The sequence below is a fragment of the Dendropsophus ebraccatus genome, chromosome 2, assembly GCF_027789765.1.
Source record: "Dendropsophus ebraccatus isolate aDenEbr1 chromosome 2, aDenEbr1.pat, whole genome shotgun sequence".
In the NCBI taxonomy this organism is placed as follows: Eukaryota; Metazoa; Chordata; class Amphibia; order Anura; family Hylidae; genus Dendropsophus; species Dendropsophus ebraccatus.
The window spans coordinates 84580077-84598192 of NC_091455.1; the positions used below are offsets into that span (position 1 = coordinate 84580077).

At 40.1% G+C, this 18116-nt stretch overlaps 1 protein-coding gene across 3 annotated transcripts in view; it reads left to right on the top strand.

The window, feature by feature from the left end:
* The window catches only part of ATP9B (ATPase phospholipid transporting 9B (putative)), a 242507-nt gene that overhangs the window by 166788 nt on the left and 57603 nt on the right, over positions 1-18116 (top strand). For all 3 annotated transcript variants that reach the window (XM_069957885.1, XM_069957883.1, XM_069957884.1), the window contains exons 12-13: positions 5860-6020; positions 7638-7780. In XM_069957885.1, the coding sequence (XP_069813986.1) occupies positions 5860-6020; positions 7638-7780 (304 nt within the window). The remainder of the gene's footprint in view (positions 1-5859; positions 6021-7637; positions 7781-18116) is intronic.

Sequence of the window (18116 nt, forward strand, 5' to 3'; positions counted from 1 at the left end):
TTTCCTCTCATCTGGCCTCATAATAGTAGTTTCATCAATGTTTTTAAGCTATTCTAACTAGTGGAACAATGTTAAGCTCAGTGACATATATTGCCATTTTAGTCTGTATTATATTTTATTATGCACCAGCGTTTGGTATGGCCCAGGTAAAAAAAAAAAATGGCAGGCACCCAAAACAATTTACAGTATGTAATGTTTTTTTTCATAAGGGATCATATAAAGTTAAAACTTTATTCTCATTGTGTATCTAGGTCTCTTTCAGTTTTATATATAATTGTATTTGCTTTGGCAGCAGCTGCCTGAGACTGTTTGCCAAATTCATTTTGTAATCCCCCAAAAAAAATTCTTCACGTATTTTCTTCACGTAAATTCTTCACGTATTGCCATTGGTACATCTTAGGAAGCCACAAGAACAATCCAAAAAGATTAGTGAGAGCGGCAAAATTCTAGCAGATTTTTTTTTCTGCACATAGCACCAGCTAGACCCTCACCACTTGATTTACAAGCTAGCAATCAAGACGAGGAAAGTTGTTTCAGATGACAGTGACTAAGGAAGTGGTTGGAGGGAGCTGGCATTCACCATGCCCCCTTGACTGTAGTCTATAAGAAATATAAACTTTTGAACGCATATTCCAAAGAAATATTTCAACATTTCAATCTAGCCAGGTGGGATGTTAAAAATAAAGAACCCTGTACTCACCTGCTACTGATCCCCTGCCATGGCTGTTTTGACAGTGCTAGTCCCACCTGTCAACACTTCCTGTTCTCAGTCCCAATATTGCTGCAAAATGCCTCATTTGTTTACTTAGTAAAAAAGTGGGATGCAAAGATTTCATCAGACACATGGTCAGGTCAGGACTTGCAATAATATCACCTTTCCCCACTGTGAATCTTTCTTCTAGGTATTAGTAAACTTTTTCCATAGTAGGGAAAATAGTTGTGAGCCTCCATTCATTACAAGGTTATTACTGCCCTGAGTTATCTGCATAAAATGTGCATGGGCTGTAGAAATATTTTCTGCCAGAATCTGTCTCTTTCGTCTTAAATGGCAACTTTGTAGGCATTTGTGATTGTTTTTGTCTCCTCTGTTACAGTTTTCCAGTACTATGATGCAAACGAGAAGTGTGAGGTAGCAGTTATGCATATTGTAGACAGTAATTCTTTATTTTAATACAAAAAAGACCAACTCTCCAAAAGCTAGATTAAATCATTCCTTTCACTTTTTAATGGGATTTGGATGAATAGAGTAAAATATGCACTTTGCATTCATTGATAGCATCTTTAGGTTGAGGTAATTGAGTCTTTTTTTCCCTTGACTGAATGAATAATGACTTCATCTGATCCTCAGCGAGGCCTGAAACTTAGACCGCCTTTGTCAACGCAAAAAGATCTGGGCTTTGAAACATGCTCTACTTCCCTGGCTTAATTTTTCTTCATTTTAATCCAAAAACCTATTTTTCTCAATAATTCAAGCATAAACTATGTAGTAGTTGAAGCAGCGGAAATTGCCAGATATTTGTCCTCGTTGTGCTACGTTTTAAATGCAGCTGATAAATCAGCCACTGTGGTCCTGTGCTGCTCTGTTCTCAAGGGAAGGGGCAGCCTGTACACAAGCAAGTGTGTTGGAATTTGTCTCAGCTATTTCATTATAATTCTTTGAGAGCATCTCTTTATGTACTGGAATGGTCTGTTTTGCTACTCTTGCCGTGAAAGTTTATAGAGATAAATAGTTCTCCATGACCATGAACTGTTTGCTGACGTACTTTTCCCACACTTCTCATAGCCTGGAAAAATGACAGCATGTAAATGTTCTGAATCCTGGCCTAAAACACCTTAATAATGCTTTGCTGCTGGCCCCTAAAGGTGGCAATACACATTACACTTAGCCAAACCTACTAATTTCACCTCAGTTGGACTGCCATGTGATGTGTATGGGGACCTCCTGACTTGAATCCCTATCCTTTGCTCCCATGGGAAATATCTTTGAAAGCAGTTTATTCCTCCCTTCCCATTTTAATAAACATGCACACCTGGCCAGGCATGCTGATTTATCCCAAATTAGTAGTAGTATCTGTTATGCAGAAAAGCTTTCTGCAACAAGTTGGGTGTGTGGCCGCCTTAAAGGGAACCTGTCACCCCCCGTGCCGGGGCAGAGCCCTGCCGACCCCGCACTAGAGACCCTTATACTTACCCCGGAGAACGAAGTCCTGCTCCCGAAGCTGCTCCCACTGCTGTGATATCCCCGTCGGAAGCCTGGCACGCGCGCATCAGAGATGAGTCCGATGCCCACAGAGAATGACGACTCCACTCATTCTCTATGAGCGTCGGACTCATCTCTGATGCGCACGCACCGAGCTTCTGGCGGTGATATCTCGGTAGCGGGAGTGGCTCCAGAAGCGGGATTTCGTTCTCCAGGGTAAGTATAAGGGTCTCTAGCGGGGTCGGCCGGGCTCTGCCCCGGAACGGAGGGTGACAGGTTCCCTTTAATGTTTTAAGATGTTATGATATTGCAACAAAATCAAACTAAATATTAAAGCTACAATCATTTCTTCACCCTTTAATGATACCCAGATGCAAATAAAGGGAATAAAATACAGCCATGTCAGACTGCCTCTTACTGTGTAGGAAAAAATTGCATTGTTGATATATAAGTCATAAAGTTCCAAGAGGAATAACAGAGGAATGGCCCAATGCAGTATTTTGAGAAAAGATGTTGGAGTTCTTTTTTCATGGGAAAGACAAGTACTAAAAGTCATGTCAGGAGAGCTTAAATGTCCTCTTTAACTGGAATGTGTCCTCAGAAAATGACTCTGTGTTTAACCCCTTAAGGTCAAAGCCAATTTTCGTTTTTGCGCTTTTGCTTTTTCCATTTTATGTTTAAAAGTCCATAGCGCTTGCATTTTTTCACCTAAAGACTTATTTGAGCGCTTATTTTTTGCGAAACAAATTGTACTTTGCAAGGACAGGCATTATTTTTCCATAAAATATGCTGCGAAACCGGAAAAAAATCATTTGTGCTGTCAAATTGAAAAATAAAACGAATTTGTTTTGATTTCGGGGAGTTTTGCATTTACGCCGTTCGCCCTATGGTAAAACTGACTTGTTATGCATGTTCCTCAAGTTGTTACGATTACAATGATATATAACATGTATAACTTTTCTTTTATCTGATGGCTTGTAAAAAATTCAAACCATTGTTAACAAATATATGTTCCTTAAAATCGCTCCATTCCCATGCTTATAACGCTTTTATCCTTTGGTCTATGGGGCTGTGTGAGGTGTCATTTTTGCGCCATGATGTTTACTTTCTATCGGTACCTTGATTGCGCATATACGACTTTTTGATCACTTTTTATTAATTTTTTTCTGGATTTGAAGCGACCAAAAATGCGCAATTTTGCACTTTGGAAGTTTTTTGCGCTGACGCCGTTTACCGTGCAAGATCAGAAATGTGATTAATTAATAGTTTGGGCAATTACGTGCGCGGCGATACCAAATATGTTTATTTATTTGTTTATTTAATAATTTATATTTATAAAATGGGAAAAGGGGGGTGATTTGGACTTTTATTAGGGGAGGGGATTTTTTTATTAATAAAAACACTTTTTTACTTTTTTTTTTTTTACATAAACTAGAAGCCCCCCTGGGGGACTTGTATATACAAAGCACTGATCTCTCATAGAGATCAATGCTGTGTATATACACAGCAAAGATCCATCAGATCGGTCATAGATTGCTATGGCCTGCTGCAGGCCATAGCAATCTATTGCCGAGCCGGGATCAGCGTCATTCCGACGCTGAGGCCCGGCACGGGCAGAAGAACGGATCTCCCCCCCCGCGATCGCATCGCGAGGGGGGGGAGATCCGTCCCACTAGACACGGATGTTGTGCATAAAGCACTTCAATGCAGCTGTCAGATTTGACAGCTGCATTGAAGTGCTTAATTAGTGCTTAATTAGTTCCGTTGCCGCGCCGGCTAATAGAGGCACTGCCCGGCTGCAAATTGCAGGCGGGACCCCTCTCTGAACACCCCCCCGCGGCACCATGACGTACCAGGTACGTCATGGGTCACTAAGGGGTTAAACAATGTTTTTATGTTACAGCGACTCTGTACCCACAATCTGCCCCCCCCCCCCAAACCACTTGTACCTTCGGATAGCTGCTTTTAATCTAAGATCTTCCTGGGGTCTGTTCGGCAGGTGATGCAGTTATTGTCCTAAAAAAACAACTTTTAAACTTGCAGCCCCGTGCCCAATGGCCCTGGCTTGGATTATCTGTGCCTCCACCCCTCCGTTCCTCCTCCCCACCCTCTTCACCTTTTTTCCTATTCCTCTGCAGTGAAAACTGCACAGGTGCCTTAACGATCCAGCCCATGTGCTGTAATGACACAGGTGATGTATAAGAAAGTACCTGCCTGGAGCATTCCTAATGATGAGGACGGCGGGGAGGAGGGACAGAGAGGTTGTGCCAGCCTAATGCATACACACTCTAGGCCACGCCAATTTGACACAGGACCGCAAGTTTAAAAGTTGGACAGATCTTGGATTAATAGCAGCTATTCGACAGTACAAGCGGTTTGGGGGGGGGGGGGTCAGATTGTGGGTACAGAGTCACTTTAGACTTATTTTTTTAAGAATTTTTGGTGGGATTCTTTCTCATTTTCTATTTTTCATTATTAAGTAATCCTGAAATCTTGCAGTTTTCATTTTCAACGCTGAGGCTAAAACTAAGCTGAGACTTCCTACTGTGTCTGTGGTGATAAAAATGGGCTACTGTAAAGTGATCTGTATGGCATTACAGTGTCAGGTGACACCAGTAGGTAGATAGCATCAATACACAGTAGCAGCTCCCTCTGAAATGACCTCTTTAAAGGTCACAGAGCACGCTCACTAATATTTCACATTCGACTTAAGAGGACAGAGTCTGTCTATTGGTATCTATGTCCATGAGTCTTGCTGTAAAGCATGTTACTAAATGCTGTTAAAAACTTCTGGAGCTAGATGACAGCCCCCATAACAACGTACAAAAAGTTAAATAAAAAATATAGTCAGAAAATAGAAACAGATTAGAATAAAAAGAATAATCAGCATTAGGAAATGTAGGTGACACATGCACTTTAAGGGTACAAACCCACACACCGTATACACAGCTTATACGCCGATACGCAGCAAATACGCAACAAATACGCAGCAGATTAGATCTAAATAACTGAACACAGCATCAAATCTGCACCACCAAATCTGCTTCAAATCTGCTGCGTTTTTGCTGCGTATCTGCTGTGTATACGGTGTGTGGGTTTGTACCCTAAGACAACTTTATCCATTTGGAGGTAGAAAATAAACAAAATAGTCAGTTCTCATCTAAATGTTTTTATTAGCTCACATAGAAACATTGCATGCAGTGTTTTATCTGTCTAGTGATTTCAGTGGAGTACTGTAGAGAATTATTTGTATGGTTCCTATCCAGCCAGGCTATGTTAGAAAAGGATTCATCTACATGAAAATTATGAACTTGCCTTAATTGTATAATGTGAAAGCCTGAAATGCAGTCCGTTCCAAGTCACAAACACTGTTTCCTTTTAAGCACTTATCTAAATATCTGCAGAATAGTGTTTCTCATAATGTCTTATAAGTACTGAAAAGGAAAGTCTGTGCTAAGTGCATGTAAACTGGTCTCATATATCAGATGTATGCATTATATGTAATAATATACGTTTTCCTGAAAATATAAGAAGTAATTACTTCTTATATAGAAATATGTATTGAAAAGTAACCTTTACATTGCTAAGATGGTGCTTACCTGGATATGTAATAGTATACAGATTTTTTTTATTAATTTATTTTTGCTGTCTTTGCACAGGTGGGCCTTCTGGATCTAGAACTGAACCAGTTGACAAAGGCATTATTCTTGGCTCTGGTGGCTCTTTCTGTCGTAATGGTAACCTTGCAGGGGTTTGTTGGACCATGGTATCGCTACCTCTTCCGGTTCCTCTTGTTATTTTCCTACATCATTCCAATAAGGTATATTTGTAACAAAGAGAAACAGGGATGTCTAATTTCACTGTATGTTGCATTTTTTGATATATATACTTGGCTCACATTGTGAAGGAAATTGATCTGATCAGGAAGCTGAGTGAGAAAGTGCCAGAAAATCTGCTGATTCCTGAAGGATCATTCTGCGGAAAGCAATACTGTTGTATTTTTGTACAATGTTCATTTTACTAGACTAATCAGGATATCCAATACTCCGTATAACAGTGGTGTGTTTATAAGCTATTAACGTTGTGATGTAAAATACTGTCACTATGTATCTCAATGTCAAAGATGTATATAAATATCAAATATTTATCTACACAAAAAAAAAATCAAACAGTGAGTGTTTATTTTTAACAAATATGAAATGTATCTGATCTGGGCCATTCTGAAAATTTTATCAATTTTTACTTTACAAGAAGATTGGCCTGAAGACAGATTATTTGCTCCAGGGTAAACATCTTAGCAGGTACAATTGTGTTTGCTATATCCATGTAAATTATAAAACTGCTTAGCACCATGTGACTGCATCCACAGTACAGTGCCATGGACGGACTCAACTTGTGAGCCCACTTCATATGCGGTTACCACCCAACAGCCATAAAAACACATATGGGTGTTCAGAGGTTGAGTATTCTGCTTCATTTTGCTTTTGCAACTTGCACGTTTTCATGTAACTTACAGCACAAAGCTCTGCTGTTTTAAAGGGAAACAAGCATCTAACCTGCTGATATGTCCTTACAGCACACAGTGCACTGAGGGTGAAGGTAAGTTTTATCCTCTGTGCCGTTCTCATGTAGTTTATAATTTAAACCATATGCTAATGGTTTGGTGCACTGGGGGTGGGACTACCACCCTTAGCGTCCCTTTTGACTATTGAATATTAGGGGGGTTCCCTGCAGTCATGAGCGCTGAAGTGACGTCACTGTAGAGCGCCCCCCATGAAGATTCATTGGAAGCGGCAGGCCTGCCGGAGCGGATGTGTGCCATACTGCCTCATTTGCACATGGATAAAACTGAACAGTGTGCTAAAACAACACAGAGGTAGAAAGTAAGAAACCTCAATGCCCTGTGCACTATAGGTACATATCAGCAAGTTAGATGCTTCTAACTTGCTGATTAGAGATGAGCGAACCGGGTTCTGGTTCGAGTCGATTCAAACCTGAACGTTCGGTATTTGATTAGCTGGGGCTGCTGAACTTGGATAAAGCTCTAAGGTTGTCTGAAAAACATGGATACAGCCAATGACTATATCCATGTTTTCCACATAGCCTTAGGGCTTTATCCAAGTTCAACAGCCACCGCTAATCAAATGCCGAAAGTTCGGGTTTGGATCGACTGGAGCATGCTCGAGGTTCACTCATCTCTATTGCTGATAGTTTTCCTTTAAGAGTAAAATGTCAGACTTGTTTCTGTCAGCTTGGTCTCTAGCCCCATATCCCTCCTTACCTGAATAACGTAAATATTCACAACAAAATAAGTACAATTTGAGTCTTAGTTCTATAGCAGAATTCAAGGTATAACATTGCAAGCCAATTGTACAGTATATGAAAAACATTCGTCAGATATATTTTGAAAATAGATATTTCTCCTTTTGTTCTTCAGTTTGCGAGTAAACTTGGACATGGGGAAAGCTGCCTATGGCTGGATGATTATGAGAGACGAGAACATACCCGGCACAGTGGTGAGAACCAGCACCATTCCAGAAGAGTTGGGCCGTTTAGTCTATTTACTTACAGACAAAACAGGTAATCTCTACCTTTATAATGCAGCTTTTCTTGTCTGATTTCTGTTTAGATATAAAAATGTTACTTGTTTGACCATGATTCAGATTATTTAGAGTAATCTGCTGTTTATTACAGCGTAGCCCTTTACTGTCTAAGCTATGTATATCAAGTTATTACAAAACCAGAAGCATCTGACTAATATTTGATAACCTAGCTGTAGCTACATGGAGAAACATGCTGTATCAGTCTTTTAACATTATTGTTCTACATCCAAGTTCATGTACATCAGTGTTACATAACACATTTATTCACTTTCAGCTGCATCAGCATGGAGGCTTCATGAGTCATCTATTATTCAGTTGCGGTAACCATTTCATGAATTTGGATTTACTTTGAGTCGAATATGTAACATGATTATGACACCATGATTATTATTTTTATTATTAATATTATTATTAATATTTTCTTTTTTTTTTTTTTTTCCATCTCCACGATTCTCCCCTTGTACTCACACGCAATGGATTGTATTGGTATAAATCTATTTATTTTACACACACACACGTATGTGTGTATATATGTATGTGTGTATATATATATATATATATATATATATATATATATATATATAATACATACTTTCTTTCTCTCTTTATTTTTTTAAATGTTAAGACAGATATTTGTTGGCAGCAGAAGAGGTGTACAAGGGTAGTACTCTATGGCCAGGAAAAGTCTTACATAATATTAAGTGTGAAGAACAAAAAAAAAAGCCTTAGTGCTTGACAAGGAATTTATTAGGTCAGGGCAGAACTTCCACCGGAGGAGAAGGGACACATCTGTAGACAGCCTTTTTGAGGTTCTTGCTTCTTATCAATACAGAACAAGGTGCTGGCTAGCTGCAGAGAGGCTTGTGTCTGGAGATTGAAAAGGTAAAAGATGCTTTTCATATCTTTCTTACAAGAATTCTCAGTCGAGTGTTGTATAAGTCTCCACACACCTTTTATGGTTCTCTGCTCAAGATAAAGCATTACCCAATATTATTAAGGGTGCCTTCACACGTACCGTATTGCTGCGTATTTATCGCTGCGAGTTTCTCGCACATAAATCCACAGTGATACTGATTGCTATCAAGTTAATGTATGTGTATTTTCACTGCGTGTTTGGTGCGATTTTTAAATGCGAGTTTTGATTTTCACATGATTTTTACAGGCGAGTTCAACACCACAAAAACGCAGCTACTTTCATGCGAGTTTTGTGCGAGAAATACGCAGCGATACAGTACGTGTGAAGGCACCCTAAAGAGAAGTATATTGCTAAATTGTCTCATGGAATTACTTTAAAGGGAACCAGTCCGTTAAGCTATGGGAATGTGCTGTAGCAGCACCCAGCACACTTCCCAGACGTGCTTTTACACCTCCCTCCCTGCAATGTACAACCTGCAAACGTACTTTGTAAACTTAGCGTGCCGTATGTAAATTGCCCCCAAGTAGTCATCTGGGCGGTGAGCCGCCGGCAAGTACTCACTGTCCCCTTGGCGTGATTTAAGCTGCCTACGTTGTTACAAAGCCGAACATGCGCTGTACAGCGGCTGAAGGCAAACAGTTTGAGGATATTCTGCACCTGTGCAGGACGTAGGCACGCTGATGTAAGGGACAGTGTTGCCTTGAATGACATTGCAGCAACTCTGCAGTTTAAATCACGCCCACTGGGCATGATTACCATGCAGGAGTGCAGGACAGTCACTACTTTCCGGCTGCCCACTGCCTAGATTACTACTTGAGGACAATTTAAATACAGTGTGCCAAGTTTATAAAGTAACTTTGCGGGTTGTATAGTGCAGGGAGGGAAGTGTAAAAGCATGTTGGGAAGTGTGCTGGGTGCTGCTATAGCACATTTGCATAGCGTAATAGACGTTTTTTAGATGATTATTCCCTTTAAAATAGTGCTACAGCCTGAACAGAGCTCCCTATTGTCTGCCAATAAAAAGATTATTGAACTTAATAGGTGTATATCTACTGCTTTGATTTTCTAAATAGATTTGGCTCCTAAAAAAGGAATGTGTGGCATCTTATGGCCATATTCTGTGTGGGCACTTCAATTTGATCTTATAAGAGACATTGCTGCTTTTCTCCATTGGTGTTTTTGTTGCCCACTTACTGTAGTGACAGCTTCTCATGCTGTCTCCTTCCCTAGTCCTGGTCTAATAATGCATTGATAAATAAAGTATTGAGGGACATGTATGCTTTCCTCTTCTTATTCACAAGCACACGTGACATGCCAGCCCAGCCATATTAATGTATGCGTGTGCCAAATAAAACACACAGCGAATGTATAATTCCTGATGGCTTTTCAATGATTTGTCACAATATACAATGTCTCAGATATGCATGATGTACAGTGGTGACGTCATTATGTACTGATCATTGCTATCCTCCTTGTGTTATGCAACCTAGATTTCTGCTGTCCAATAAACGTGGAAGAAGAAATAAAAATCCTTCTAAAGTAATAGCACTTTATTTGTGTTCTAGAGGAAAGCAAACGTTTCAATATTGTCTGGACTGAAAGTTTTTAGCTTTGGGAAAATGATTAAGAATAAGGTGTTTTGTTTTTTTTTTTGCTTCTGTGCAGCATTAAATTTCTTCTATAATTGCAAGGTAGCCCTTTGTATGATTGCAAATTGGGATTGTGCTTCATCAATAAGCTTTTTGACATTGAGCGTCCATCACAGTGGTTGTCTCATTTGCCACTGCAGAATGGAGAACGAAGTATCTCAATAATTGCATTATAGTTTCCTTATTGTAGGACAAGAAAGCAACATGGTATAATTAGGTTTGATTGGAGTGCATGTTTCCGGTAAGATCTGAAATTAATGATGTTGCTATAGTGACACATCTGTGGCCAGCAGTGCGTGAGACTTAAAGTAATTCATTCGACAAGAGAAGACATCTGTTAACTACAAAGATGCAGAGCATATTGACACTGACCAGAAATACTTGATGTTATGTGATAAATGAACAAATGATGCTGAAACAGGAGGACAGATAATTTGTAGGTAATCTGCAGGGAAAACTTTAATCTTCTTACTGGTTGTATTTAATAATGCCATTGTTTAAGCACAATGCAGCCAGGAACTCATAAAGTGCGGAATCTAATGCCAGATAGAGCCTATAGAAACTAACTTGGAATCAAGATTAAACTATTTACTATGATTTGTTTTGGAACGTCCTTTGTAGCAGATATGTCTCTGGTGACTATGTATCAGTTGTCCATTATTTCCAGGGCATATCCATGTTTGAAAATCTGTCCTTGCTAGGTTGTCAACCTGACAGGGAACATTCTATTATACTGTATTCATTAGACTATTCTGTTCACTCCAGTATTTCCAGGCTCCCAGCTTCCAGAGCTATATCTTATTTGCCCACACAGCCAGTGGATATTAAATTCATAGGCAATATGTAATACTGTATGATGGCAAATTGGCATAGTTATGCATTGTTACATAATCTGCTCCCATATTGCTGCTTTATAGGGGTTATTGCCATATTGTTAAATATAAACATGTTATGCCTACCTCTCTGTGCTCCCCTGGTGTCCCAGTGTGGTTGCCGGTGTCCCCTGCTGTCTGTAGCTGCCGTTACTTCTGAGATTAGTCCATCTCGGGGGTGACAGCCCTTTCCAGCCAGTCACTGGCTGCAATGCTGACCCATCTCAGTCTTTGATTGGTGGGGATCTCAGCAGTTGGCCCCCCTATTGGACACCTGTTTATCCCCTAGCATGATGTACAGTAGTATTGAGTTCAGTTTCTTTTTCATTTTACATTGTATCCTCCCCTCTCTTTTTGTTTCTAATTATTCAAGTAAATGTAATCAATGGTGTAATTTAGGGTGCACCAACCCGGGAAACTAATCCTTGCGTCAAAAATCAAAAAAATACCTTCCCTATACCTATCTGTCTCTACATACCCCCTATTGTTCGCCCCTTCCCATCCTTGTCCGGTTCATAACTGGCTGAACCTGGTAGTGAGGGAAGGTCCAAGTGGACCTGGTAGGAGATAGAACAGCCAGTCCTAGGATACAGGGAATATTGGGTTGAGATAGCCTAGGTTTCTGAGTGGGACCGTTCTTTTTAGGACGGCCACCCCACATAGGCATAGGGACTTAGAATAGGGCCTAACAGGGATGGCCAGGCCCATATCTGACTATTTCCATACAGGGTGAGCCTTTGTTCTTATAGTAGGGATGGTGAGGCCCCTATCCAAATAATTCCATATAGGGTAAGCCCTTGCCCTTTTAGTATACCCTACACATCTATTCCGACAGCGCAGACACTTGGGTATATATAGACTATGATTAGTAATTTCCTATTGTTACATACTAGTACTTTTTTCTTCTTTTCTCTTAGCTTGATTCTCTAACCGCATTTATATCATATACGCAACAGCCCTAATTGTTTCCAGTTGTTCTAACAAACATTACCCGTATTTCCTTATGCAGCTATGGTTTTATTTCCATTGCTGCACATGGTTACAGCACCACGGAGAGCGCATTGATGCCTAGAGCGCCGGCTCTTATGTTTACTATTGGGAGTCGTTCACTCCCCCTGGGCGTGCAGGGGGAGGTTCCCCGTTCTTGGCGCGCTTTCCAGAGATGCAGTGACGTCAGACGCACCACAGCCGGACAGCGGCTATTTCAGGCCGCTGTTGCCGGCACTCCCGACACTCCACCGAAGCTGGAGCATGGGAGAACATCTCCTAATAGAAGCGCTTGCTGTGAGTAACCCTCTCCAACTATTGTAGTGCACACTCTGGCTTTCATATACTGTACTGACGGGTTATTGCACTGTCCTTACATTACATTCATATTTATGCCTACAGAGTTGTCCTACCTGAAATTAGCCTGTACCCATACTGATCATTATTTAGGACACAGTGAGTACACCTTTCTGTTTACCTAGGTGTTGTTTATTCACCGAGGGGTCATACTGATCTGAGTGTCTTACTTTATGCAGTGTCTCTACACCGGCGCTATCGGGTGGGACAGTGATCCGATGTGAGATCCTGGAGAATGGTACAGTGAGTACAGGACAGCAGCGCTTGCTATATCTCACCACACTGACATCATTTGCTGGCGAAAATTTGCCATATATGTTCTGATGCTATTGTTGTGGCGTTTTACACTACACATATGTTGCATAATGGAGTGAAAATTGGCATTTATCATATGTTTTTGTGTAGCAATATTTACTATACACAGACTTTTCTTGACCTGTTGACCAGTTTTGCCCCTGATGATGCATACCGACATTGGTGCTGAAACGCGTTGGGCTATGGCCTAGGTGGTCTGTCTGTTCTCCTTGACCGACCTGAACTAGATTAGTACGGTTCAGCGATATTTAGGAGTATTATTTGTAATAACTGGTATACTATTGTCTTGATTATTGGTATACTTGGTATACAGCTTGGAGGCGCTAGTGAGTCCCGACTACCCTTGTATATGTATTGGACCTGTGACGGCATACTGGACTTGAACGGAGTTCCTCCATATTAGTAGGGACAGTCTGGCAGTGTGACCTCCTAGTGACTACGTATATTTTTGGAGATATTTTGTTGATACATTATTTGTTTGTTTGTTGGTATTTTAACCTTTAATACAATAAAAAATTCATTTTTAAGCATATCCTTTTTTGTATTTTTTAATTATTCAAGTAACCATTTGGGTTAAATTTAGGTTTTGCTTTAGTGTTTGTTTATAGAAACATAAATGAAATTGATTTAAAATGGCATGTAACGTATTCAGTGGGGGAGTAAAGCTCAGAAAGTGAATTTTAATTTGGCTTAACAGAAACTTTTAAATATATTATAATATAACTAAATAAAATTTATAAAAAAAACCAAAACCCTCTTAATATACCGTATTTTCCAGCGTATAAGATGACTGGGCATAAAAGACAACCACTGACTTTTAAGATTTCATGGGGTTCGCCTTATATGCCGGAAAATATTAACCCCTGCCTGATGGTAGCCCTGCTGCGGTCAGGCAGGAGTTACCTGCAGCTAAAGAAGAAAAAAATAAAAACAGTTAACTCTGTGACCTATTCTGGGCAGCCTCGAGTCTCCTGTCCCGTAACACTGCCTGCGCCGGAGATCCCTGATGTTCTCCCAGGTAGTGGAGCCTCTCATCGAAGAAGCTTGGCTGCTGGGAAAGCTTCGGGAGAATGAAAGTGGCTTCGGGAACTTCCGACGGAGCTTCAGGGATCTCTCGCGCAGGCAGTGTACGTCACACTGCCTGCAACGGGAACAGGACAGGAGATGCGGGGCTGCCGGGAACGGGTCACAGGTGAGTTAACTGTTTGGTTTTTTTATAGTGGTCGCCCCATGCGGTGGGGATGCGGCCATTTTTGAGCTTGGCGTTTAAGATGACCCAGATTTCTAAGAAGATTTTTCAAGGTTAAAAAGTCATCTTATATGCAGGAAAATACGGTACCCCTTAAATTGTCACTGTCATTATAACTTTCAAAATCTAAATAAACAGTGATATAAAGCAAGTTTGCAATTTACATTCATTCATTATTTATTTATTTTTTTTGGGGGGGAAACAAGGCACTTCCTGTTTTTCTGACTTTTTTTCTAAAAGAACCAGAAACAGTCAGAAAACAGGAAGTCCAGTGTTTCCTCCATGTGAGCGCTCACAGAGAGAAGGCAGTTATGTGATTCATTTCTCGGCGGGAGCAGAGACACGGGAGCCCTCCCATTGACAGGCTATGGCACACTGAGGCAGGTGGGATTTTCTGCAGCGGAATTCTGCCACATTTACTCAGTGTAAACATACCCTATGAGGGTCCTTTCTTTTTGACAGAAATCCTTTCTTTTGAGTTGGAATTAGAATTTTTATTTATTTATTTTTTTACCAGCATGTGAAAAAGAAGTATTTTGCTTCTGTACACCACTACATATTCTATAAGTGGGTGTCATTTTACTCAGTAGGAGTTTCCATATAAATATGTTGATCTTGCTAAGCAGCAAATAACATGTTCAGGTACAGGTTAATTACAAAATTGTAAACCATTTTCTGTGCAATTTTTTTCCCTCTATTAAGTGCTGAAACAACGGCGGGAAGCTGCGGGTGGACTGCCAGGATGATCTTTACATCGTCTGGGTGGCCCATAGGAGACATGGAGTAACACGCAGCAGACCGTCGCTGTGCTGATCATTTTGTTTCATCATGTTGAAAGATCACAATCAATCGACATTGTGCATGTCAGCTGATTGTGACCTTTCAACAACCAAACGATTTTCAAACAGAATGGTCGGTAATCATCCAAGTACGACCAATAATCACTTTGTGTACTAGGGACTTTACTCCTTGGCAAGCATTGTGACTAGAAAGATACTCTGATTATACCGATACTAGGATTGCTCACCTTGATATTATATTTACCTTTGCTGAGCCACTGTTAGAAATACTGCAATACAGTTTTAAGGGATTTCCTAGTTATAGGCTATGATCCCACAACCTATTTTTTCGGTGAAAAAACTTAAGTTGTGTATGACTTGCTTTCCATATTGTGCCTGTATGGACTTATTTTGGACCCTGACACTACCCAATTGGCAAATTTTTGTTGTGGCGCTTTTATCCGCCAGTCACTATTCAGACAATTATTGAGATGTTTGGCTGAGTGGGGGACTGGAGCCAGTGCCGGAGGGCATGCGGAGGACAGCAGACATAAGTATGGCTGCTTTATTGTTTTTTACTATAGCAGCAGCACAGCATCTTAGGTTTTATAAGACTGGGTCACTACATTCTCACAGTGGAATGAAAATCTACTGCAAGAATGGAGTGCTGTAGACTTTAATGGTACTCAGTATCGCAGCAGATTTCACTGTGAAATCATCTGCGATATGCTATGTTTAAAGGCACCCTTGGGGTATGTTCTCACTGAGGAATAGACGAAGAATTGAAGAGGAAAATTTTCTGCTTGAAATTCATCACCTATTCAGCTCTGGCGAAATGCAAGTGGAATTCAAGCATAATTCAAGCCGCATTGACTTCTATAGGATTTCTCTAGCAGAATCAACCCAGAGAATTAACATGTCAATTCTTTGGACAGAAAGCGGATCCGTGGTGGAAAATTCTGTGCGAAAATTCCGCTGTGTGAACAACAAAGTGGAAATCCTATTGAACACAATGGGACATTGCTCTGTTCATATTTTATGAAGAGAGTCTCAAGCGGAATCCATGAGAAATTAAGCGCTGATACCCCTTCAAATTCCCTAAATTCCTTTCCTTTTCCATTTCTCTGCTGACAATAAGAAGTAAAACTAGCGTAAACCTTTTGAAAAATACTGGCATGTAAAGCAGTTTATAGCCAAAGTGCTAAATTTTCAATAGCCCTTACTCCCTAAGGCTGGGTTCACACACTGTATACTTCAGGCAGTATTTGGTCCTCAAGTCAGGTCCTCATAGCAACCAAAACCAGGAGTGGATTGAAAACACAGAAAGGCTCTGTTCACACAATGTTGAAATTGAGTGGATGGCCGTCATATAACGGTAAATAACTGCCATCATTTCAATATAACAGCCGTTGTTTTAAAATAACAGCAAAAATTTGCCATTAAATGACGGCCATCCACTCAATTACAACATTATGTGAACAGATCCTTTCTGTGTTTTCAATCCACTCCTGGTTTTGGTTGCTATACAGCCTCACAAATACAGCCTCAAATATACATAGTGTGAACCCAGCCTAAAGAGGTAGGATAAAACTTGACTTACAGTACAAGCTTGAAAACCTCCCTTCCTGCAAAGCTTCTGCTGTTTTGATATAGTCATACTTCCATAGCAGCGCAGTTTTAGTTGGATAAAGGCATGCTTACTTTGTCTTAAAAGACCATTTCTGCTATCATGTACCTGGATTTGTCTCTGATCCCATTTGTAGATACGTTCACAGAAAGTCTTATTTCCAAGGATTAACCTTCAACCAGCAGTAATCTCACTTCAGAGAGTAAGAGATTTGTAAAGTCTACAATGCTCGTCATGAACAAGCCATGATTCTTTCCTACTGCAGATTTTTGGGAATATTGCTATATTGCTTCTCTTTTACAGTGTTTTACAACTTGTCACCTTTATTAAATTACTGTATATTCAGAAACCTATTGCTTTAAACATGAGCAATATAGTGTATACATTGCATTGCCATGTTGTGGCAAGGGATCCCTTGTATAAGCAGATATTAAAACAATACTATTGTCACTGAGTTGATTTATAGTTGTTAGTTATAGAAATTTAGATGCTTATTTATCTTTGCAGCTTGCTGCTGGTAAAAAGGCATTCCCATTTCTGAAATCCTGTTCCATATAGCTGATAATATAAAAATATTTATTTTAGCAATTACCTTCGTTTTCCTTTTTTAATGTTCTGTACTATTCTCCATGTATTGTGTTCCATGTATTGTGTAAAGCCATTAACTGTTTGTTACCCATTGTGTATGGTCATGGCTAGAGATGAGCGAATTTACAGCAATAACAAAGCAAATCGCTCTGTTATATCAGAAATCCGCTATCAGCCTGCTGCTTTATAACTCACTGCCACTATGTGCCACTTCTCCCTGGGTGCCGGAAAAAAGCTGGATCCAGTCCAAGGTTCCCATGACTGGATCCAGCACCTGGTTTGGAGCAGTGGTTTGGAGTTAAAAGGCATCAGGCTGAAACAGGCTGATAGTGGATTTTTGAGATAACAGAGCGGTTTGCTGTAAATTTGCTAATCTCTAGTCATGGCCATGCTTTTGTAAGCCTGAATAACCTCTTTAACCCTTTAAGGACGGGGCCCATTTTCGTTTTTTGCGTTTTCGTTTTTTCCTCCTTGTGTTTAAAAGGCCATAGCACTTGCATTTTTCCACCTAGAAACCCACATAAGCCCTTATTTTTTGCGTCACTAATTGTACTTTGCAATGACGGGCTGAATTTTTGCATTTGGTACACTACGAAACCAGAAAAAAATTCAATGTGTGGTGAAATTGAAAAAAAAACGCATTTCTTTTATTTGGGGGAACTGTGTTTTTACGCCATTCGCCCTGGGGTAAAACTGACTTGTTATGCATGTTCCTCAAGTCGTTACGATTAAAACGATAACATGTATAACTTACATTGTATCTGATGGCCTATAAAAAATTCAAACCATTGTTAACAAATATACGTCACTTAAAATCGCTCCATTCCCAGGCTTATAGCGCTTTTATCCTTTGGTCTATGGGGCTGTGTCAGGTGTCATTTTTTGCGCCATGATGTGTTCTTTCTATCGGTACCTTGATTGCGCATATACGACTTTTTGATCGTTTTTTGACATTTTGACATTTTTTCTGGATT